Source organism: Lytechinus variegatus, chromosome 14 (assembly GCF_018143015.1).
Source record: "Lytechinus variegatus isolate NC3 chromosome 14, Lvar_3.0, whole genome shotgun sequence".
NCBI lineage: Eukaryota > Metazoa > Echinodermata > Echinoidea > Temnopleuroida > Toxopneustidae > Lytechinus > Lytechinus variegatus.
In genome coordinates this window covers 26,109,902-26,134,678 of record NC_054753.1, presented here as the reverse complement: position 1 = coordinate 26,134,678, position 24,777 = coordinate 26,109,902, and the positions used below count along the sequence as shown (strand labels likewise).

General features: G+C 37.8%; 1 protein-coding gene across 1 annotated transcript; it reads left to right on the top strand.

The window, feature by feature from the left end:
- Positions 1-3,002: 3,002 nt before the first annotated feature.
- On the top strand, positions 3,003-23,356 carry LOC121427901. Its single transcript, XM_041624476.1, has 2 exons — positions 3,003-3,434; positions 23,011-23,356. Exons 1-2 carry the CDS (start codon positions 3,182-3,184, stop codon positions 23,103-23,105), a joined length of 348 nt encoding a protein of 115 aa, XP_041480410.1. The 5' UTR covers positions 3,003-3,181; the 3' UTR covers positions 23,106-23,356.
- The last annotated feature ends 1,421 nt before the right edge of the window (positions 23,357-24,777 follow it).

Genomic DNA, 24,777 nt, shown 5'->3' with positions numbered 1-24,777 from the left:
TGCCCCTACTGTGATTTTTTCCCCCTTTTATTATTTTGTTTTGAAGCCACCTTTCCTCCAGGGAAGAGTTCCTATTTCATATTCATTTTGATCACCACGATAGATATCAATTTCTCTTTATCAAGTTTTATGAGAATGATATCATAATTCTTATTTACATCCCTCCTGCTCCTTGTCCTTATTTCTTGTCTTTGTAAGCTCTGTCAGGGCGGGTAAGCCAGGAAAAGGGATTCCTGCATTCATTTATCAACCACATAATCACTTCCCTGGGGAAAAACTCCTTCTCTTTATCTACAATTGTGGTTTAGTTCCCGAATGACAGATATTTCACTACTCTCGCAATTCTGGTCTCTTGAAAATCTACAATCTGCTTTACGAATGCATTTCATAAGAAGAATTTGCTGCGTTGCTGTTACAGAATATTCTTTTTTGTTAAACGGGTGGTAAGTAATACAGTTCCACACCCGGGGGGGGGGGGGGGGCACTCGACCAAAAAAGTGGTAGGGGTGTGCCGCGGGCGAGACAAAAAACGGGGGCCTTGGAGCGGGCTTATTGTAAAAAGGAGGGTCCTCGGAACGGGCTTCGGAACTACAATTTTGTGAAAACGGGGGTCCTTGGAACGGATCGCCAGCGTGTGAGTACGTGCGTATGCACCCCTATGGAACGGGCATGCGTGCATGATGCAGCTAGCGCGGCCTCCGCCGGGTGCGCTCGCCCAGAGACGATGGTCGGACAGCGCTCGGCGGCCGCTTTTCACCAAAATTGCAGCAGATCAATGCGACCGGAACGGCGTAACGAAAAATATGCGAAGCTTTGGAGCGGATTTCTTCTTTTTTCTCGATAAGAACAAAATGCTATGCCTTGGAGCGGCTTTCTTTGTTTTTTTTCTCAATAAGACAAAAATGCTATGCCTTGGAACGGAAATTTGGGTGTAAAAATGGGGGTCCCCTCCGCGGCACATACCCACTATGCATTATATACTGAGTGCCCCCCCCCCCCCCCCCCGGGGTTACACATCAGTATACTTTTCTAAAAACTGTGGCTGATCGTGTGCTCCAAGTTGCTCCTAACTGAGTTGAACAATTTTTAACCATACAATAATTAGTGTAGTCTTTTTTTTTGGTTACTCCTAACATGCCACCACTTTCATGTTTGAGTGATTCTTGAATCAGTATATGCATTACATTAACTTTCAAATGTTTTCATGAGGTAATTAGTGCAGAGATGAATAAACACATTATCGGACACAGATATCTGTTCAAAATAGGATTTTAAGCCATTGTTACACTGAGGAAAAAATGTTCCTCATTCAAATAATTGAGTGGCTTTGACAACCTACATGTACTGCAGATAAGGAGTAATAACTTTGCGTTGAATAAAAAGAAACGATAGAAATTCATTCCTTCAAGACTTGAACATGAAAGGGTAATGTAGCAAAGGGATAACAATTAGTCATGCAAGCGTGGAAAGAAGAAAAAAAGAGGAAGGAGAGACATCCCCTACAGAAATTTAAGCGTGCCGCATGCTAGTAACTAGCATGCGACTAGCAGGGCGCTCGCTTAATAAGCGAGTGCACGCTAGCGAACAGTACCTGCTCGCTAAAAAATCGCTTGACTATTACTCTGCACGCATATTACACGCTTATTAAGCTAGCCGCGTGCTATATGCCGCAAGCTTTCGTAAGCTTGTCGCATGCTTGCCGCAAGCTTGAAAATTTCTGTAGGGGATACTCAATTTGGAGAATTCAAAATATCATGGGATGATAAAAAGAGAGTAAATAAAGACAAAACAACAGAGCTGAAGAAGAGTAATATTATATGCCTGCCAATCTTCTTGACAATATATTTATGAGCCATAAAATCATTTCCAAGTTTGATTTTTCATATCTGGTCAAGTATTCATCATCCGATGACGAGACTGACTCAGTAAGATCTCATACTCGAAGGTAGCATGATCGTATTTAGCATGATTGTTTGAATTTTTAACCGAAACCATTTAGATTTCTCAGTTGGTTTTCACATACCTGGTTTCACACAATTCTTGATTGTGTTTATACTTGTTTTTTGGTGGCTGGATGGGTATTTTGAAGCACTTGCTGTATGAAGCTTGGAAGGACCATGCCAGGATTGTTTAAGCTATAATTTGATGGGTACTGGGGCCCGTTGCAGAAAGAGTTGCAGTCAGTCGCAACTCTAAAAATTATGCGCAACTTGATTTATAAACCAATCAACAGCGCGCATTTGGGGCTTGCGATTGATTTTTTTGTACATTCGTTTGATTTTTTGACTTGCGTTTAAACACAACTCTTTCTGCTACGGACCCCAGGTCATTCAGACCATGTAAATGAGTGACCACTCATTGCCTAATAGAGGCACATGCCAAATGTTCAGTTAAACGTCGTGTTTATGAATTATTGTGTAAGCCATCAGTGTTTGTCCCTTCCCCCAAAAATATGTTCTAGGAGAAACATCCATCCAAAAACCTATTTACAAGTTTATGATCCATGTTCTATAATACTGTTATTGTTATACCGAGGTTATACGGGTCACCGGAATCCGAAAGCCCCGCTCTACCGACTGAGCTATCACGCCTTACACTTATTAGTTGTAGCACTTTTTACTTTATCAAAAGTCATTATAGCACTCTACAGTAATTAAGACCAATCACCCTTTCTTTAAGTAGTCTTACACCCAAGTTTCAAGGAATAAATTCCTTCCAGCTAGGTCCCCATTACCTTGACTTCTGTTTCCTGATGTACCCCCATTATAGCCTCAATTCATTTCTAAATTCTGCCAATTCTAGCCCTAAAAGTGTTGAGCATGAACGTCCCCTTTGATATATAATGATATAGGATTGGCATATGACAGCTTGACTTTCAATGGGTGAATGCACTTCTTACAAGAATAGCCTCACACAACAATGCCACTACGACAATGCAACCTGTCGCCTTATGCTTCGATGACAATGACAGGTTTTGGGGAAAAAATGTATTTTTCTTTGGCAGCTATTGAGAATTTCAACTGCCATTGCCAAGTTGGTATTTTTTGTTGCTTTGAATCGAACTTGAGCTGAACTGGGCCACTGGCAGGGTTTTTTATGAGCGCTCACTCTACGATATAGTTTTACCAAGTTCTACTCTCTCTACTTTTCCCCTCTCTCTCTCCATCTCTCTCTCCCTCTCATGCACACTCCCACTTCCAGTTCACTGACGGCTATGATCCAAGCTAGCAGGGACCCTGGACCGATCAGTGCAGTGCTCACAATTCTGTTGCTGTATGGTTTTGAGCATCCAGAGAGTGCTGGACTCCCACTCCCTGAAGCAGTGCTTGGAAGTTTAACCAGTTGGACGCAAGGACTTATTGGTGTTTTCAACTCCATGGTTGTACCAGCTAGATTTGGCCCACTGCCCACATGCAACTGCATTGAAGCAATAGGTGAGTTCACTTAGTTGATTTATTTTCAGTTGGTCTAATGCCACTTCGTCTAATTATCAACTCGTCTACTATCTCAATAGATGTATCGGGAGGTTACCACTGAGTTGACAGATGGTTCTGATTGAGAATTATTTTGAAGGTGTGAGGGGCCAATTAACCCACTTGGTTCTGTATACAAAGCCTGTGAAATTGATTATTCAGTAATTGATTGTTAACACCTTTTCTTCGTCTACTCAAATGTCATTTGGCATTTAGGCTAACCACTGAAAATAGATTGTATGCCTTTTTGCTATTAAAAGAATTTATGCAGGGAAAATGATTTGCTAGGGAAGTTGGGTTAAATGCCAGTTCGTCCAATTGCCAACTCATCGTCTATCGATTGGTCTACCATCAGTTTGTCTAATATCCACATGGTCTAATTGCCATTTCGTCCACTCACCATTTCATCTAATAACCAGTTGGTCCAATAGCCATTTAGTCCATATACCATTTGGTCTAATTAGACTAAAGGGTTATTGGGCAAGATTGATGAAAATAAAAGAAATATGAGACCAATTGGTTATTAGACAGAGTGATGATTGGTTATTAGGTGGAGTGATGATTGGACCAAATGATTGTTAGACGAAATGTTGATGGACGAAATGGCATTAGACTGTGAAGGTAGACCATGTGGTGAGTGGACTAGTTGGCGTTAGACGAATTGGCAATTTACCAGCAATTGTGCCTGGATGTTCAGTGGTGTCCAGATTTGACTTCAAAATGATCTATTACTGTATTTCCGTCAGTGTGTGAGCCCCCCCCCCCCTCCCTCCCTCTCCCTCCACATGCACCAAATGCTTGAAATAATGTGTGCTTTAGAATGTGAAACTTAAGGCCTGGTCACACCACCCGAGCGTTGTTTGAGCAGTAGGGAGAGAGGGTCGAATTTCGCTCACAAAATTGGGGAAAAAATCAGAAACAAAAATCGAAGACGAAATAAAAACAATCGAAATAAAAAATGGTGAACGGTAGCGAACGGTGATGATTTTTTTTCCCTCCGCTCCACGACCGCTCCAACAACGCTCGGGCGGTGTGACCAGGCCTTCAGATTATTCTTGCTCAATTAAATCATGTGAGAAATTCAGGACATTGAATTGCCATTTGGGGACATTTAGTTGTGCTATCCTGCTGTGTTTCTATTTACTTACATGTTCTAGGGCTCAATACACAAAGAGAATTTAGATGCAATTATAAAAGTCAAGTGAACGTCCCTTGATGCTGCATTTCATTGGTTGAGAGTCAAGTTGTAATTGATTTTTGGAGTTGCGTTTGATCAGAACTCTCTCTGAAATGGGTCCCTATGTGCCTTACCTGCTTGTGATCACAATCCTGGGAAAAGAAAACATTGCGTGCAAAAAAAAGGCAATTAATGTCTGCCCCCCCCCCTTTGTAGTGAAAACCCTTTATTCTTGCCTGATCAGATATTTTGATAAAATTAATTTCCGGGGGGGGGCACTTCCATTCACGAGTGGATACCATGCGCGACCATGGGGTCTTGAAAAGCACTCTAAACATGTCAATTCCATATTCTGAAAATGCACCCCTTAACAAGTATTGGCGTGTGAAACCCTACCCTTAACAAGTATTGGAAACAAAGCGATTCTCTTGGCAAATATTCCCTGAAATGAACCCCTAAACAAGTACAGGAATGTTTTATTGTTACGGGTCCTTCGGTCGTCTGCTTTACCGTAGTTGGTTTAGTACGACCCCCACCTTCTACACCTCGCGCAAATCAGACTCTAAACACGAAGTGTTGGGGCAAAAAGGACATCCTTTATAACACATTTTGATTTTTTTTATCATCCCCGCAAATTTGATCCTATAAACACGTAATTTTCCTAGTAAAACAGATGCCCTTTTTTCATTATTTTTGTGTTTTTGACACCCTTATCATGTTATGTATGTAACGTGCCCTATCGTGAAAAAGACATCTTTTTACGTGTTTTGGGGGTCGCGCATGGTATCCACTCGTCAATGTAAGTGGCCCCCCGGGCAAATTTCATACTCTTGGGGTGTGAGAACCTTTCATGTATTTCCTTAGATTGTATTGAATTGCTAATTTTTTTAAGAAAAGTCTTTGGGAGGGGGTCTGGGCTAGTCAGAAAATTATGAAAAAAACCCAAGCTTTATGACTGCATGGGCTCATTCATTGCACTTTATGCCTTACTTTGGCACAAATCAAAGTCTATATCACAACAAAGAATATCTCCTCATTATCCAAACATAAACCCATTCCACATCTTCAGGAGGGGGTGGGGGCTAGTCAGAAAATTCTGAAGAAACCAAGCTTTCTGCCCCCCCCCCCTCAGTATGAAATCCTGGTTCGGCCCCTATCTGCATTGAACCTTGGCGCGTGGGTTTACATACGATGAGACGGATATGAGAGGAAACATCCCAAGAGTGTTTACTAAGGGAAACCACGGTCATAGCAAGCAAGAAACTGACTAATTTAGAGAGACCTCATCAGGATATTATTCTTTAAAAACTGTCAGCTTTAGCAGACGCTGGATGGTCGTAGGAAGAGAGAGCGTGCCCCGTAATGATTGTAAACTCCCATGAACTTTAAAGTCAGGAACATTTTTCTGTTTAAAGAGATGGATCTATCAGAAGTGGTAATGGCAAATGAAATGCTGCTGAAAGGTCTCGCTTATTTACAATGCGAGTCAGAAGAGACAATTGAACTTCAAATGTTGCCACAATTTAATGATAAAAAACACGAGTGAAACACAGAATTCTCATATATGTCCCCAAAGCTTATCTTTTCCAGAATAACTTGATATCATTTTCATTTGGTAAATGTTAACACTTGGATAATTAGGAGGCATTTTTTGTTGTGATGTAATATTCACTTTGCACCGAAGTAAGGCATGAATGCTGTGAGTGCATCCAGATGTGCATGAAGTCATAATCATACATGAGTTGCACTAAATGTCATTGCAAAATGTTTATTAGATTAAAGTAACATTGGAATGTTTCCTAAAAGGTGTTTATATAACAATTTTTACTTTTGAAATATATTTTGCAATGAATTTTACAATTTTTACTGCAACTCTTGTAGGATTATGACTACATAGATTCATTCATTGCATTTAATGCCTTAATTTGGTGCAAATCAAAGTTTACATCACAACAAAGAATACCCCCTAATTATCCAAACATCAACATTTACCCCAAATTATTTTGGAGAAGATACTCATTGAGGGCATATATGAGAATTTCAGCCATATTTTTTATTAGATTGGCAATATTTAAAGTGTAAATATTTTTCTGACTTGCTCTGCATACTCTGCATACAAAAAGGCTATGTGAGTGAAATTGTGAGATATTTCTTCCTTGGCTTCTGGCAAATTGTGTTTATCTGAGATGGAACCAGTAGAATAATCTAACTCAGCAATATAGGCCCAGATGCCTCTTCACCTACTCGCTTGCTCTTCATCCATACACACAACGCTTCCGTGGGGGCGATGAAATTCCAATGGTATTTAAATTGAAATGAACAACACAAATGCCAAGAGAAGCAATTTTTTAGGTACACTGTATTTGTTACTTATATTTGCTCAAATAAATGGTTAGTATATTTTACAATTAGTAATTTAAGAGAGTAATATTGACTCAATTATATATTCCAGTTGACAAGGTAGTTGAATAATCAAAGCACTATTTTTCATACATTTGATATATGCCTTTAAAGTTCAGTGGGTGTTTTATAAAGCAGGTTTTTTTTTTGAAGTATGGCATGACTGTATGAATGACTTGACCATATGGCTTGAAGCCAAGTGACATTTGTAATCATTTGTAATCATATGATCTAATGTGTCACTTGATAGAACTTCTCATTGTTAAGAGAAATGCAAGTATTTTTTGTCACAATATTCTTAATAAGCCCATGTAAAGAGTCGGCAAGAAAGGAGTATTGATCTTTGGAATGTTTTAATGAATAATGTAAAATACCTGCCTTGGATAAAGGTACATCCACAAAATCTCCTGAAATATCTTGAATTTATGATTTGGCGAAATTTCAGTCCATTTCTGAAAGCTGCAAAAATTTCCAACAACCACTTATGACCTGCTTGAAATCTGATAGAACAAATAAATCACTGCCTGTTGGCATGAAAATCCTGGCAATTATGTTTGGGGTTGGCTGCAGATTTCTCTCTTGTATGTTTGAAACATGAAAAGGGGAACAATTATTTTTAAAGTCCAAATAATCTGGACACTTACGGATCTGGACTTATTGGATCCTCTTTATTTTAGCTTACTTTTGTTTGGTTTGTTGTTGTTTTTTTTTCTTCTCAACTTTATGAGGACAAAGTCCTGAAGTAATTTAGTTCTGACTTGTTTTTTCTACAGCTTTACTTGCTAGATAAAAACAAGAAAATGTGTTAAGGTCTTACTGAAACTGTAGTTGTCTAAACAAACTTTCCACTCAATGGGATTCATATGTCCTGAAGTTTTGATTGGCACTTCTGTGTAAGAGTTCATTCAGATTGACATTGGAATGGAAATACATTAACACTTCTCAACAAGTCGAGAAAAAAAATTGGCTTCCTATAATTATGGCCATTTCTTAGTAGGTAATATGCTTTAAGTCCTTAGAAATTTATTTCTTTATACATGATCTGATTTCACTTTGATAAATTTTTTTATACATATTTTCCATTGAGTTTATTATCTCAATGTCATGTACACAAGTAATACCTTATCGAAAAGATATACTATTGAAGACATGAGATATGCAGAGCCGCCAAGTAGTACTGATTTTCAGTATTTAGTACTGAAAATTGAGAAGAATACTGATAGTTTTATGTAAAATACTGATAGTTTCATGTAAAATACCGATTTCTAAAGTTTCAGTTGTATGTGTGGTCCTATGGTATTTTTAAAAAATACTGATTTCCTCACCGAAATACTGATTTTCAGCTTCAAAAATACTGAAATGTTCCTTTTCAGGTTGGCAGCTCTGGATATGGGGGCTCTTATGAGTTTTTCAGGGCTCTGACTTGGTGGGGGGGGCATTTTAGGGGCGAAATACCCTTGATCCCCCTGTATTTTCCCCCGTGTTTTTAATTGCAATTGGAAGATTCTAAAGCAGTGAGCCGTTGAAAATCAAATTCTTCAGTTAGTGAAATGATTATTCTTGGATGTGATGTAAAATTGCAGTCACCGTGATATAATGGCAAGCTGGCAATGCTACCCTGGATTGTACTTCATAGGTTTGATGTGAACAGTTGCACAATCTTGATGGTTTTTAGTAAAGCTCTATTATTGAGAGTGTACCTGGTTGAGCATTTCATGAAACAAATAATGATGTTTCATCGACTCCTTGTTATATAAGCTACTGAAATCCTTGCACCTGATTGGCTGAGAGCAAATTTGTCCATGAAAATCAGTGAAAGAATGTTTCATGAACCACTCCCCTGCCCAAACAGAAAGCTTCTGTGCAGTTTGATCACTTTCTATTTGCTCTCAGGTCAAGTCACCTGGACTCTGAGTTTTGAAACCAAATTTTGGCCAGCTTTACCTCAAAACTTGTCTGCCAAGCAAAAAAGTTCTAGTACTTACTGCTGTCTCATGACACGGGCCGTGGAACAGTTTTGAACATGAGGGGCTGAGGCGAAAGTGGGTGGGCTGACCATGCATGCCCTGATTCCGCGTTCCGCGGCCCCTGTCACAAAAAGAAGCAAATCCTTTTTTTTAATAGACTGTTTTCTTGATGTGGGATAATTTCCTTCTGTATGTTCTACTTGACGCTAATGGAATTGGAGTCACATAGCCCCCAATTTCTGAAATATAGACATTTCAAAAGCAAGAATCTCTCTATATATTTTCACACCAAAGAGTGACAGGTTTTCCCCATTTACAAAGAAACTCATTCCACAGATTTGTGTTGTTTTGTCAGTGGACAGCAGTATGCAAGCTCCTGACAATGAAAATGTAAAGCAGAATTTTCAAAAATGTAAAAGATAAGATGGTTCACACTATGATTCATTGAATGATATAAAAACTGTATGAGGCTGAGAATGGTGTGCTCAGCATAGACCATTTTTCTTCTGAGCAGACCGGTAAGCTTTTGTCATGAGTTGAATAGACCGACAATGAAAATATTTTCATTTATCCTGGGAATGGTATCAACAATCATTCAACCATAATGTAATCTGAACATAAAAACCATATGTCATACCTCATTCATAATGACAGATAATATTGTATGTCTATTGGGGTGTTGCTGGAAACTTGCGATCAATCGCAAGTCTATTTTTGGTCCCTAAATCAACTATATGTCTTGCAGTTGATTGCAAATTAGTGATTGATTGCTAATTTGCTCCTTGAAACAAGAAGTTTAATCTGATTTGCTAGAGCTAACGTCGATCTATCAATTGTAAAATTGCATCAGAATATTTGTAATTGATCGCAAATATTTACTTGCAACACCCCCATCTAGTAAAATTGTAAAGCTTTGTGAGAAGATTTTCTTTTTTTCACAACCATTTTTTGCAGAAACCTGGGATAAAGTATGGTTAGTTTGTTATATACCTCAAGCTGCAGTCACCTTCCCCTACGGTGGCCGTACGGCAAGTTGAAAGCAGCTGTTTTATCTAATTTTATTCAAACCATCCTTATGTAGCTGGTACAAGAAATGTTAAAAGGGCTGTTTTTTTTATAATATAGGGTATTTATATTGCGCACATATCCACCTTGATAAGTGCTCAAGGCGCTCCTATATGTGACTCGGCATACCGAAATGAGAGACAAGTCGGAATTTTTCAAATCCAACTTTTTTAGTGATTATTATTCCCCGTTTCTTTACCTTTAATTTGATATATCACTCGACCCTTAGGAGTAAATATTAGTGGAGATATTAGCTTTAGAATGGAGGAAGAATTGGGCTCTTGAAAATAAAAATCAAGAGAAAAACGCCTTCGAAGTTTGACTTCCGTTTTGACCCTGCTCCATGAAAAAATATATTTTGCCACCGCCGAGCTAACCGAAAGGCCCTAGTAACCGCGTGCCAAAAAAGGCGAAACGATTAACCAATGAGGAGGCTGCATTGAGAACAATAGTCAACTTGCTAGTCACGTGCGACTGCAAGACGAAACAACGTTCCACGTCAATCAATTATCGCCTACGTACACATCATTGGTTAAACCGGGGTTTTATAATAATCTTCGTGAAAGAAAAAAAGAATGCCATGATCTCCCTTATTAATGAAATAAAAGGCGGGGTTAAAAAGTTGGACCTAAAACTATGGAGGAGGGGTTGTGCCATCGGCTTGTTTGAATGTCGATGGCGTTTACTCTTACCCGGACTCGTGACATGTAGTCTATCAAGCGTGTCATTATGACCTGAACTTTAACCGCATGTTCTAAAAAAATATCCCTTGTAAAATGGTAAGATGGGCCTTCAAAATAATTCGTACCTCACCTTTACTTATGTGCTCATGTTTTATTAATATTTAAGTTAGATTGAGACAGTGTGAGTAAAAACGCGAATAATTTGTTCAATAAATGGGTTCAATATCGTACCCATTATGGGGGGGGGTATACAGCATTGAAATGATTCAAAATTAGAACAAAATACAGAAAGGTATAATGAAAAAAAGGTTAAAGTGATTCTAAAAGTGATGCAGAGAAAAAAACCTTGACATAAACGTCTTAATTCTACAACAAAAAGAGCCAGGAGGTACCATGAGTAATTAAGTCCCATCATAATTTCCAACAGAGGATGGATTAGGGAAGATACGCTTTCACTTTTTAAACAAACAAGTGCACACCAAGTTACAAATAATGCGTAAAGGATTTCCATGTATCTGAATGCAGGATATAAGAGCAAAAATGTAGCCGCGGGGATCGGCGCCTGACCGCGCTCTCCATGTATAGCCAGACACAGCTCGGCCATGGCACCTCCAACATGAATGCTGATTCGGATCAAATCAAGCACAACCAATATTTTATTCTAACACAGTAACAGATAAAGAATGAGACCATGCAAAAGCCTTTGTAAGATTGATTTATTTTGGAGGAGAGAGATCCCCTAAAAGAGAGAGAGAAAAACGTAATAATAATAAATAGATGTAAAATAAATAATAAAATCACCAAGTCTCATTTTAAACCTTAAAACTAGCCGCCATTTTAAATCTAATTGCAAGTATGATTCAAACATTAAAACAAGACAACCCGGTTGTGTTTATAGTTCTCTGTTTTCTTTGTCCGTTTTGTTAATTTTCCAATCGAACTTTTGACTCATTCCATTCTACCTCAGCTTGATTTCCCGCCGTTAATTGTTTGCTATTTTGTGCATCTTTGTCATTTATTTCCCTTTCTGACTAATCACGCTAGCATAATGGAATGATTTGTTCTTTCTCACATGTTCTTTCCTTCCTTTCCCGCTTTGTATGTTTTTCTTACTTTTTCATAGGCGGATCCAGCTTTTGGCGAAGGGGGGGGGGCCGGCGTAATGCCGAGCGGCATACATATTTTTGTACTTCACCGGCGCCATAAAAGTACAAATTGAAAAAGGGGTTAAGTCTGACCCTGTCAAAATGTTCTTTTCTTTCCTTTATTTTTTTAAGCGGCGCCTTTTCGTTCTTTTATTTTTTCAAATATTAGGCCCCCCCCCTGGATCCTCCATTGTTTTTTTTTTTCACTTTCACTTTTCCGTTTCCATTTCTCCTTTCCCCTATCCTCGCTTTCTTTCCCTTTCCTCTTTTTGTTCCCTTTCTTAATTCCGCCCCCCACCGTTTTTAATTATTCCTTCCCATCCCCCCTGTTTTCGCTTTTTCCTTCCCATCCCTAGCTCTCTTCCTCCCGTTTTCGCTAATTCCTATCATCCCTCTCTCTTTCTGCCGTTTTTGCTTATTCCTACCCATCCCTCTCTTCCTCCCCTGTTTTCGCTAATTCCTATCATCCCTCTTTCTTTCTGCCGTTTTTGCTTATTCCTCCCCCCCCCCTGTTTTCGCTTATTCCTTCCCATCCCTCTCTTCCTCCCCTGTTTTCGCTAATTCCTATCATCCCTCTCTTTCTGCCGTTTTTGCTTATTCCTTCCCACCCCCCCCCCCCCCCCGTTTTCGCTTATTCCTTCCCATCCCTCTCTTCCTCCCCTGTTTTCGCTAATTCCTATCATCCCTCTCTCTTTCTGCCGTTTTTGCTTATTCCTCCCCCCCCCCCTGTTTTCGCTTATTCCTTCCCATCCCTCTCTTCCTCCCCTGTTTTCGCTAATTCCTATCATCCCTCTCTCTTTCTGCCCTGTTTTTGAATATTCATTCCCATTCCTCGCTCCTTTTCGCTAATTCCAATTACTCTCCACCCCCATTTTCGCTTAATCTTTCCCATCATTCTCCACCCCCGTTTTTCGCTTATTCCTTGTCCCAGTGTACCGAAGCGAAGGCGAAACACGGAATTGCTTGTTGAATAACTCGGTTTGAACGAAGACGAATAATATTGTATGCATACGATGATAACTGTGCGAGAACTGATTAAAAAGCTACAATAATCCGTCTTTAAATGCAGTCTCGACTTTTGATATCGCACTGAACACGCCATTTCTGAGTTGATGATCGACACTTAGCACGTTTTGAAATAACAAAAGCCCGGACGTAGCCCGCGAGTAACATACAAAATCCAGACAACGGTCGATCCGACGGCCGGCCGCCCAGCTCCGGCGCGGTCTGTTTATACTGTAAAGGTGATTACGGCACCAACCAATTGTACTTTCGTATTTACAATTGATCGTTAGCCTTTGTGTTACGGGGTTCTGGCCGCCCAAACTACGGGTTGTGAGCTTGGGTTAATAATGATAATTACTTCTTGTTAAGAGCTTTTTCCAAAGTTACAAAGCGCTGATCTCCTGTGATCCTTCTACAGAAACAATTCACAGTTCTTGTGCTTGGCTTTCATTTCGCCATTACTTACCGTCAAACCGGCGAAATCTTAGTTAGCATATAAACTCTTGGATAAAATAAGATAATTAAAAGGCACACACATTAAAATCTCTTTAAAGCACGGGCGGGAATGAAAGGATAAGGGGGATCCTTTGTTTTTATTTCTCTGTCACAGCCCGTTCTATTGCTTTTGATTTTATGTAGATAAAAAATTATAATGACAAGCCCTTTGAAGCACTTTACTTCAGGGGCGTTGGAGCGAATTTGAAGGGAGGGGGGGGGGGGCACTAGGAAAAATGGCACCTTCTCGTTAAAAGGGAACTAAATCTTTTTTTTTTTAAAGAAAGGCATCTACAGTAGTGTGGTGAGCGAATTTTTTTTTTTAATTGGCTGTAGTATCGACGCTGCGAGCGAGCAAATATCAACTTTTTTTCTAACGAAAATCCAATTTGTGTTAGATTTTTACATAGGCCTATTCAGAATAATGTCATATCTCTCTTTCCTTCTCTTATTCTTTCTTTTTTCTTGCTTGTGATTTTTGTTGTTGTTGTTTTTTTTTGGGGGGGGATAATCCCCCATCTGTACTCATCTACCCACTCACCTGACTCATGAAACTTATTAATGCACGTATGATTATTTTTTTCCCTCAGAATATTGCTTTATTTCTTGTTTAAAAGGGGCACTCGTTATACACCGTGACAAAACTTGTCCTTCCCAGGTGAAAGAGGCACAGCGTGTTGGTAAGGGGCACTTTATTTGGGTAAAAGGGGCACTGATAAGAGAAAGGTCACCTATATCAGAAAGCAAAGGGGTCCCTTTAACGGAATAAAAACGGGCCCTTAATTCTCGGGTGTGAAATGGGCTGCACGTACAGAACACGTTTGTGATGGCATTTGGGGGTAGAAATTGGCATACGAAATTGCTTACACACACAAAAGAGAAGATCAAACTGGGAAAGAACGATAAACCGAAATATGAAGAGGATAAAACAAAGATAAGAACAAGAAAAAAGGGCGTGGAGGAAAAGACGATTCATGTGGCAAGGAAGAATAAAGAACGGCTGTGATATATATATAAAAAATAGAAGATCGAACGGGGAGAAGAAGGATATAGAACAACAAAAAATAAAAGGGGAAAAGAAGAGGAATAAGACGTTCGGATGAGCAAGAAAGAGAAAGACGGAAAGGGGGAAGAAAAGAGGTAAAGAGGAAGAAAATAGAAATGGAGGGGCAGGAATAAGATCGTGGGGATGAGCAGGTGAGAGGGAGAACGAAAACAAAAATAATATTATAAATTATTAAGGAGGAACGAAGATAAAAGGAAGAGGAATGAGGCGATGGGTGAGGGAGGGAGAAAAGACGGAAGGAAAGAAGAAAGAAAAACCGGCAAAAAGAGAGAAGAACGAAAAACAGAATTATGTGAAACGAAAAAGAAAAGGTGAAATTAGGGGGGAAAGGTGGAGGGTGAAGAAAGGGCAGAGAGAAGAAAAAAAGAGGAGAAAATAATCGACATAGAAAAAAAAGAGATCGAAAGGGGAAAAGAACGGAAAACAGAAGAGGAATTAACGAATAAGATTAAAGAAGAGAAAGGGGTTGAGGAAGAATAAGGGGGGGAGATTTAGAAAGAAGAGACCGACTGATCTGAAAGAAAATTGCGAACGAAAAGGGGGAGCAGTAGAAAGGAAAAAATAAAACACAAGAAAGACGAAAGAAGAAGGTAAGAGAATAACAGAGAGGGAAAGAGAGAATAGATCTGGGCAAAGTCGAATGGGACAACATGACAATGACTTTTAGGAAATGATAATTTCAATAGGTGACTAATATTTTCAATCAATATCGTAAGTCCCGTATACCATTATCCAAAAATTAAAAATGCAGGCCTACTGCATGGTCCCATATTTCATTGGTCAAAGTCAGGGGCGGATCCAGGATTTACCAAAAAAGGATATTTTTTTTTAATACTTCGTACCCGCCAAAAAACTGACAAGCAAAAAAAAAAAGAATAGAAGTCTTCGATTTCAAAAAGGGGTACATCTCGGCTTCAATGGCATTTTTACATTACAAATTTTGTTTTTTTTTCTTCTCGGGGGGGGGGGACGTGCCATCCCCTGGATCCGTGCCTCAGTTGTCGAAGTTCTGACATTTATTTCTTTCTCTATCGTTCATTCAAACATGATAAAAAAATTGAAGGCAAAAATAGTTGGAAATAATAAAGCCCACAAAGCTTTCATGATGAACTTTTTTTCTTTTGTTAATGATATACTGCAGATCAATTAACCCACATTCGCGAACATACAACACTTTTATGTATTTTAAACCCTTTATCTTGAAATTAGAGTTTTCTCATCGAAACATCCCGATCACTTGCAAATAATAAGAGAATCTTCATCACGTCCATGTTATGTTTTATGAAATTAATCCTCGCCAACAAACCGTGTTATATAAACACTTTGCGTTTACGCATGACCTTTTTCGCGAGACAAGCTAGCTATACACTCTAAATCAGGTAGGCCTATCAATCTATCGCTAACGCCCCCGCCTAGTACCAACTACCATTATTACAAAAATAGCCCTTTAGAAGTTGAATCCCGTTTGTTAACTTTCAGAAGCCCCCTTTTCAATTTCAGAATACCTATTGAAAGCGATGCTTTTGATCTTTCTTTTGAGGCTCATTGAACCGATCGATCGAGCGGACGGTCGGCGGACGCCGCCAGCTGTACTTGAGTTTAAATGAATAGCCAATCAACAATGGCGTTACGTTGCTAGGGGCGGAGCTTAGTATGAAGCGAAATTCGATGAAATCGAGCGTGCCAAGTATAAAAAAATTTCGAACTGACCGAAAAAAAACACTCGCAGAAAAACTGTTTTTTTATCACTTTCCCGTCATCAAATTCACTCATTTTTTTCACACAGTAATTATGAAACATGGAAGAATCTAAAAATGAAAAAAAAAAAATCTTCAAAATTTTGACTTTTTTATTAGTTTGTCGAATTTCTAGGAATTTTCATTTGCGACTTCTCTCTCATTTCGGTATGCCGAGTCACATATTACCCGGCTTAGCTAGGCGTTCATAGCGCACACAGCTTTTTAAGGAATTACGTCCTACCGGTAACCATTTACCTCACCTGGGTTGAGTGCAGCACATTGTGGATCAGTTTCTTGCTGAAGGAAATTACGCCATGGCTGGGATTCGAACCCACGACCCTGTTTCAAAGTCCGAAGACTAATCCACTGGGCCATACTTTTTACTTGCCATACAGGGGCCGTATGGGAAATGTGACGTACTGTAGTAATGTTGTAAACATGCGGCTTTATCTTGTTGCTTCCTGAACGTGTTGGTCCCTGGAAAACCTTTTTTGTTGGAGAATCTGCACTTCAGGTTGATTTGAACTTGGCATTTTGTGCACTGAAAATCCTTCTATTCCTTTTATGAGCTTCTTTATCCGTTTTCAAGTAATGCTGTACTCATATAGGAGAAAAGTGTTTCTGGTAATCGCCCGTAGGCCTGTGAGGTGCCCAGACAAAATTGTGTTGATCATAAAATCTGCCAGCTATCATTCAAGCCATGGCATTATTATGAACATTAATTTTTGGGGGGTAACATTTCCTGATTTTCATTTCTCAAGCATGAAGTAAATGTCAAAATGTCGAGATCAGCATCATGCTAAGTAATAACTGTATCCTATACGGGGGCCCGTTTCTTAAAACTTGTTATCATGAAACAAATGCGATAACAGTTTAAAGCTACTAAAATCATGCGATTTGATTGGCTGGTAGTGAACTTGTTCTAGATATCGTGCATTTGTTATTATTACAAGTCTTTATGGAACCGGACCCTGGTTCGGTACCTGGTTTTCTTGTGATTAATTTCTTTTTTAATCTTCTGTCTAGACTAGTCTGGCTTCTCTCATCAATAAATTATCATCTACATTCACACCTGCCAGGAATAGATAAACATCTTTTTTTTTTTCATTTATTTCATTTGTAACAAATTTTGAATGAAGAAAATACAGGATGATCAAAAAATTGAGTCAATGCAATGAACAACATTTTCATATCATACTTACACTTGAAATAAACAAATAGCATTAAATGAATCAATAACAAAAGAAGTATGACACTGAAATATATAAATATTGTGAAAACGGAGAGGCCCCTTAAAAACTGTTATGAGCCTGAAATAATTCCTCTTTCCTCACATCAAAAGTTCTTGTAAATTGCTTTGTCAGTGCAAAAAACCTTGGAAACCAGATATTTTGGGAACTGCATAATAAGTTGTGGTATTTTTCAGGATTATCGCTTAGAAGACATATGTTGCCTTGCAAAATATCAAGTCTTTTTAGAAATTGGGTAGGTGCAAAATCACCCATTTTACTATTCACGTTTATTAAGCACCCAGGCACAGGAAATTAGTTTTTTTTTCTTATAGTAATCAATCTTTCTTTGTATTTATCAATACAATCATTTTGTAGCTCCATATTTGTAATAGAATGCAAAATATAATTTGAATGATGGCTACACAAATGTTCATAGCTACAAAATGTTGCTAGCTACAAAATGTTGCTAGTTATTTTTGCTCATCTGTTTGATTGAGACTTAAGACTGTATCAGATTGATATCTTAATAGTTTCATATTTTTAGAAAACTGACAAAGAATTTACCACACAAAAGTACATTTAAAAAGTACATTCAGGTTTGAATTTAAAAAGATATATACAAACATATTTTATGATTAATAGAAATTCTTTCAAAAAAGTTGCTCCAAACGATTCAAAATCAATTCACCTTATTTGTTGGAAATGAAAATGTGCAACTTTTGTAGGAGTATACTTTGGGTAAAAATATATGTAACTGCAGGCCGTAGGCCGACATCTACAGTGTACCTTGAATGTTAGTGAAAACTTGATTTTTTTCTCTCTATTTACCTATGTGGGGAGGGGGTCGGCAGCTCAATTTTAGCCAAGTAAATTAGAGGTCTAAAAAAGCAGTGTTAATACATGTATTTGGTTGAAGCATACAATGTACGAAGCCTGCTCCTTCTTGTAGTTGATTCAGTAACTCCAACAGTTTTCCGAGACTTTTCCTTTAAAGAGGTTCATGAATATTCCAGTGGTAGATGAATTATAAAGTTTGTAAAAGAAAGTGTGATTTGATATCAGAGTCTTTCACCAGCGAGCTGAAGATTTACTGTCATTTTGTTGATCTATGACACACATAAATGTCATAACAACTATGATTGATTCACTTTTATACCTTGGAACATATGACCATGCAGTCAATAATACTTTGCTTCAAGTTTGACATCAAGTAGTGTCAGCGTACTATTAGATTTTATTTCTCTGTTTGCAAATAATTAAATGAAGAAAATTTAAACTGAAAGTAGGAAAATAGAACAGAGAGAGTTGCTAAGCTTACAGCAAAAACAAAAAACTAAAGATATTAAATTGTCAATTTTTAGAAGTAAAGATGAATAAAAATACCCATAGGAAAAAAGACTTTTCATTTCTAGTTCTTAATTCTATATAGATCATCTAGTTTGTTTATGTAGTCAGAAAACTTGTGTTTTTAAAAGGGATTAATTAATACAGGGGATATTAAGCCCATAATTTTCTCTTAAGAAATTCAACTTGTAAATTTCATCTGTATGATATTTTATATCTGTCACATCTTTTACACATTTTTTGCTATAATCATGGAGCTATTAATAGCTCTATGCTAGAATCTTCCATGTTATCAGGTCTTTTGAATTACATATACATATGAGAATGAATAATCATTAGAAATACCAAGGAGTTAAAGGGTAGCAAACTTTGTGAAATTTAAGCCAGTAGGCCTACTTATAGGAATAGATGTACATGTATGTCTGAATAGGTCTTCCATTTTAAGTTAAATATTTTCCCAAACCAGAACATGATTTTTTTTACCAGATTATGTAAAACATGTGTTATATACTTATTAATACTTATCAAATTTCTTTGGTTACTTGGCTAGGATGCCTGTATAATTGGTCTATAGATGTGCACCAGTAAATTTCAATTCTCTTTCCCCATGCCTATCACGATTATGATAGATTCCCTTCGCCTATCAACTGGCTTTTGTGTATCTTACTGCTCTTTAATTGAAAACATATAAAAAAATGAAATATGCTATCAAAACCATTGACCTTCATACTTATTGGTCATTCTTGAAGTTCTTGACTGTAACACAATAGATTTCTATTGTTACTACCCAGGGTTCTGTTAGTCTGCAGGCACAGACCCTGGTCAGAACTTTGATCGACAAGTGGGCCTTCACTCAAGACTAGTACATATAAAACTTGCCCTTTTAGTATCCTGAGGGAGAGGGACCTTCTGTACACAAGTCATGATAGGCTATGTATTCAGACCACTTAAATCCCGTACACAATTCATTGGAGGTTGTGCATTCGGACAATTTAATTCGAGAGAAGGGTTTGCACAGCAGACTAGGGTACTATATTGTTGGGTCATAGTTTGTATTTTTAGTCACCTACTTGCATACCTGTACATAGGTTGCCATCAATAGAAGTCATATCAAAAGTTTTCATGTTTTTTTTTATAACCTTCTGTGAATATGAATGTGCTTTCTTTCATTCTTTGATATTTTTTGAATCATACATCAAGTCTCGATATATTCCACACACACACGACTCCATGCAATCTTGTGGTATATATAGTGCCAGATTATTCTGAGACTAAGTATTGCAACTACAAATTTGCCTTTGGCCTTATTTAGTAATAAATATCTATATTTCACACAACTCTCCTCATAATACCGGTGTGTTGGCTCAGTTCAAACCCGGCCGCATCAGATGGGAGTTGTTGCTACCCCGTTTGGCGTTCAACAATTAAAGGGATAGAGCTCGTCGATCTTGCGGTGCACAGCGGCTGCCTGGCCCATGATCAATTGGGCAAAAACAAATTTTCAGAGTATTTCACTTGTCTATTTCGAACAATAAAATATAGATTTTTTTTTAAATACAGTCTTCTAAACAAGTGTATGATTGACTTTATATCATAACCATCAATTCAGTAGGACCTATTTATTTCATAAACTGTTTTTTTTGTATGTGTGTTTTTTTGTCCAATTTTCTTTGTTCCTGCTCTTAGATCTCTAATGACCTCCCCCCCCCCCCCTCTCTCTCTTCCTCTCCCTCCCTCTTTTCCACTTGCTCTCTCAGACTCTCTCTCTCTTCTCTCTATTCTTTCTCTTTCTCAGACTTCTTTATCGGTCATTGTCTCTCTTCCTATTTCTGTCCTACCTCTCTCCATGCAACTCACTATTCAGAATGAATGAGTCTATGGAATGCGCTTCTATTATTATCACATGCCAGTCAACTTGAGTTTTCTCTCCCTTAACCCCCTCAGCACTTCATACTTGTACCTCAGGAGACTTCCCTGATGTCTCGGGTGTATATTGGCATATTAAACAACGTTTTTAGGGGCAAAGGGGTTAAACTCACCAACTTAGGGGCCCTTAATCTGTGGCTAAGATTAATCCTAAGACAGTTGGAGAATAGAAAGATTTAAGGAGATCTTAGGGATGAGTCACATACCATCTTCTGTCTGTTGTATTTCTCCAATACTTCATATATACATTGATCCCCTGGCGATTACATGCATCATCTGTTGGAGTTCTAAAGATAGCAAAAGAGGTGAAATGTCCTTTTAGTTCTCAAGCAAGGCATCAAGGAGGTTAATATTATTATGAAAGAGAGCGAGATAGAAGGGTATGTGGGGGGAGGAAGGAGACATAGAGAGAAAGACAATTTATACAAGAGAGGGGGAGAGAGAGCGAAAGAAACATTCTGAAGTCGGGTTTAACTTAGACAATGGTCTATCTCTGTGCTAAAATTACGGGGAGCCAAAAATTCGATTTACATTGTATATTTCTTATTTTTGCTATTCTGTTTCCTTTTTACTTTCATAATTAATAAAAATGGTTCAAAATACTTCAGCTATCTTTTTACCCAGACAATTTAGGTGTCATATTAGTTCGTAAATTAGATGTGTACTCTTGGGGATTTGTGTCCCAATTGGCTTTTCATAGTTAAACCACAACTTTGAATAGGGTTTAATTTAAACCCGAGTTCAGAATACGGGCCTATATAGAGAGAGTTCGGATTGAATATTTGCGAATTACAGGATGGCACAGACAGGATAATATAAGGTGATGATATTAAGGGAATAGAGTGGGGATATGAAACTGACTAAGGGATAGGCCTATGTAGAAAAGAATATGGGAATTAGAAGACAAAAGGACAGACTTTGATGCACCCCCATTCCGGACAAGTGGCAGATGAGGATTTTAATAGAGATATGGGGATATACATGTACCAACGATATTGGGACCCCCGATCAAGTGAAAATTAATTAAAGGACAAGTCCACCCCAACAAAAAGCTGCTTTGAAAAGAAAGAGAAAAATCAGACAAGCATAATGCTGAAAATTCATCAAAATCTGATCTAAAATAAGAAAGTAATGACATTTGAAAGTTTTGCTTAATTTCACACAACAGTTATATGCACATCCTGGTCGGTATGCAAATGAGGGAACCGATGACATCACTCACTATTTCTTTTGTATTCTATTATGTGAAATATGAAATGTTTTAATTGTCTCATTGCCATGTGAAAAAAAATCATTCCTCCCTGAACATGTGGGATTACATTGTTTTAACATTTTGTGGTTCAAACAAGAGGGTCCTATTTGTCAAAGTCATAAAAATTGAAATATTGTTTAATTCAAACAATAAAAACACAAAAGAAATAGTGAGTGACATCAATGACTCTCTCATTTGCATATCACTGAATTGTGCATATAACTGTTTTGTGAAAAATAAGTGAAACTTCAAAATGTCATAACCTTTTTATTTTACATCCGATTTTGATGAAGTTTTCAGCATAATTCTTGTTTGATTTTTCTCTATTTATTCCAATAAACTTTTTTCTGGGGTGGACTTGACCTTTAATCAATCACTATTACTAGTAAGAGATTGGACAATGCAATTTGTAAGGGATTATGAATGAGAGAGTGCATGATCATTTGAATGTATTTATGAATTAACAAATACATGAATGAATGTTTCAAATAAATATTTCTTTTAATGAATAAGGAAAGGAATGCATACAGCATACATAAAAAAGAGACTGATTGTAGAGCATTAGAGGTAAATGGAGAAAGAACTTCCCTCTCAAACTTCTCTATTTAATAGGAAAACAACTTTTTAAAAAAAGGGAAAAAGGAAATTAAAATGAAATTGTATCGATTGTTGATGGAATGCTTCAGGTTTATATGCACAAAATATCACTTAAATGTACATATAGACTAGTAATTCATAGCTTTGGTATGTTGTTACTTACTTAATGTTTGATTACTAGGTTTAAGTTTCCAAATATATCCTGTTATACCTCAACAGTCTATCCATAATGCCTTTGTTGGAGGTAAAAACATGCATGTAACAAGGAAGTGTTTAGTTTACAAACATAGTTTTCAAAAACATTAATTAGAGAAAACTGTAACAAGACACGTACAACAGAAAATAGGACAGGAAAGTTAACGTTACACTATTTCTGATATGTGAGGATGGAGGGAAATATCTTTTTCTTTGTTTCTTGTTTTTTCTTCCTGTTTTTCTGTACAGCCATACTTGGAATGAACCTATATAGTTTTGTGTTGCGATTGAAGATGAGAGCCGATGTAAATTTAATTCATCTGGATAGGGGAAGTGTAGAATAAGACAGTGGATCCTCTTCTGTTACCCCCCCCCTCAAATTCTTGGAGAACTGCAGGATCCAGTGGATATCCATGTATGTAGTTCCATTGTAATTTTATTTCAGTATTTGCTTCTCTGTAAAGCACTGTGATGCAGTCAATGTGAAGAGCGCTATCTAATATTGTATGGTATTGTAAAAATTAGTTTTACATGACTTGTATAGGAATAGAAAGAAAGAATAGACAAAGGAATTGGGCTCAGGGAGAGGGTGGCAATCACATGACTAATTCCTATTCACCAACAAAGAACTTTTTGACATGAAATTGAAATGAAGCTATAAGTTATGAAGTTACACCTGACCTTGGTCACATTTGTTCTACGGTGGCCGTACGGTGAGTCGAAAACAGCCGTTTGAACATTTTTTTGTAACAACTGCGTACATGTATAGGTGGTTTGAATAAAATAAATAAAACAACTTTTTTCGTCTCACTGTGTGGCCGCCATAAAGCAAATGTGACTACAGTATTAGGGAGCTGAGGATCGAAACCTTAAGCAGCAATGGTTCTATGACATTTAGTGCTCTGGCGACAATTGCTCAGATGGAAAATATCCACATTCAGCCAAAGCTCTAATCCTTATTGTTACATTATTCTTAACCAAAATCTCAGTTACAAACCTAACTCTAACCTCATACTTGTACTTGAGATATTAATACCCGAGCAATTTTCGGAGGAGCAACTGTTGCGTCACTGTTGCAATAGGATCCATACCAAGAACTATCTGAGATTTCCATGCAGCTATCTTCCTCATTCTGATTTCTGTCTTCAGTGCACACTGGTCGTGAATGGCCCAATCAGTTGGGCTTAATAAAGCAGTCTTGGCTTAATCAGACTTAAGGGTGATTATCAAGCTTAAGAGTGGATTTAAACTGCAATGGGATTACAAGCATTAAGAGAAGAATTGCTCAATCTGGATTCTGAAGTGATTGCTCATGTATGGCCTATTAGTGGTTTCATCAGAAGTATCTGAGCATGTAGGTCCATGATCTGAGGCAGTTGAACTCTGACCATCATGTACCACCCTTGTATATTTTGTCAAAAGTGATCTGTTTCCAACCAAGGTAAAGTGTCTTTGTTAGACCCCTATACTAACCTATTAAATACTATTGTGATCGATGAGCACATTTTTAAAACGGCATCATTGGTAAAAAGAGGAATTTCGTAATCTGGATTATGGAGTGTATATGTGTATGCCATGTGCTGTTTGAATGTTGATCAGGAAAGGACCACACGGAATATATGCGCGCATTTGCTCTGAGGTGATATGTTCATCTGTGGAATCAGTATTGATAAGAAGCTGGATGAAACTTTGGAAACTTTAAGAATCTTATATAGTCCTTGTACAGTTGTATAGTGAAAAGGGATATTGCTCACTCAAGGTAATATAAATTTGTTTATATTTTTGTATAATGCATGTAGGTTAGTTCCTAGTGAGCAAGGTTTTAAGATGTTTGTGAAATTGGAGCCAAATTCAGAGCATTAGATGTCACACCAGATATCGTAATGAGTTGCTTAACGAGAGAGCAATATGAGCGAGTGAGATTTACAATAAGAGATAGAAGCAAGGAAAGAAAGAAGAGAGAAAAAAAGAGTGATATTAAATGGCTGCACAAAGAGAGAGCAATATGAATAAGTG

Coding starts and splice junctions, on each gene's coding strand:
- LOC121427901 (XM_041624476.1), top strand. CDS start 3,182: ATGCACACTCCCACTTCCAGTTCACTGACGGCTATGATCCAAGCTAGC. Junction 3,435..23,010: donor CAACTGCATTGAAGCAATAG/GTGAGTTCACTT, acceptor TTTTCTGTACAG/CCATACTTGGAATGAACCTA.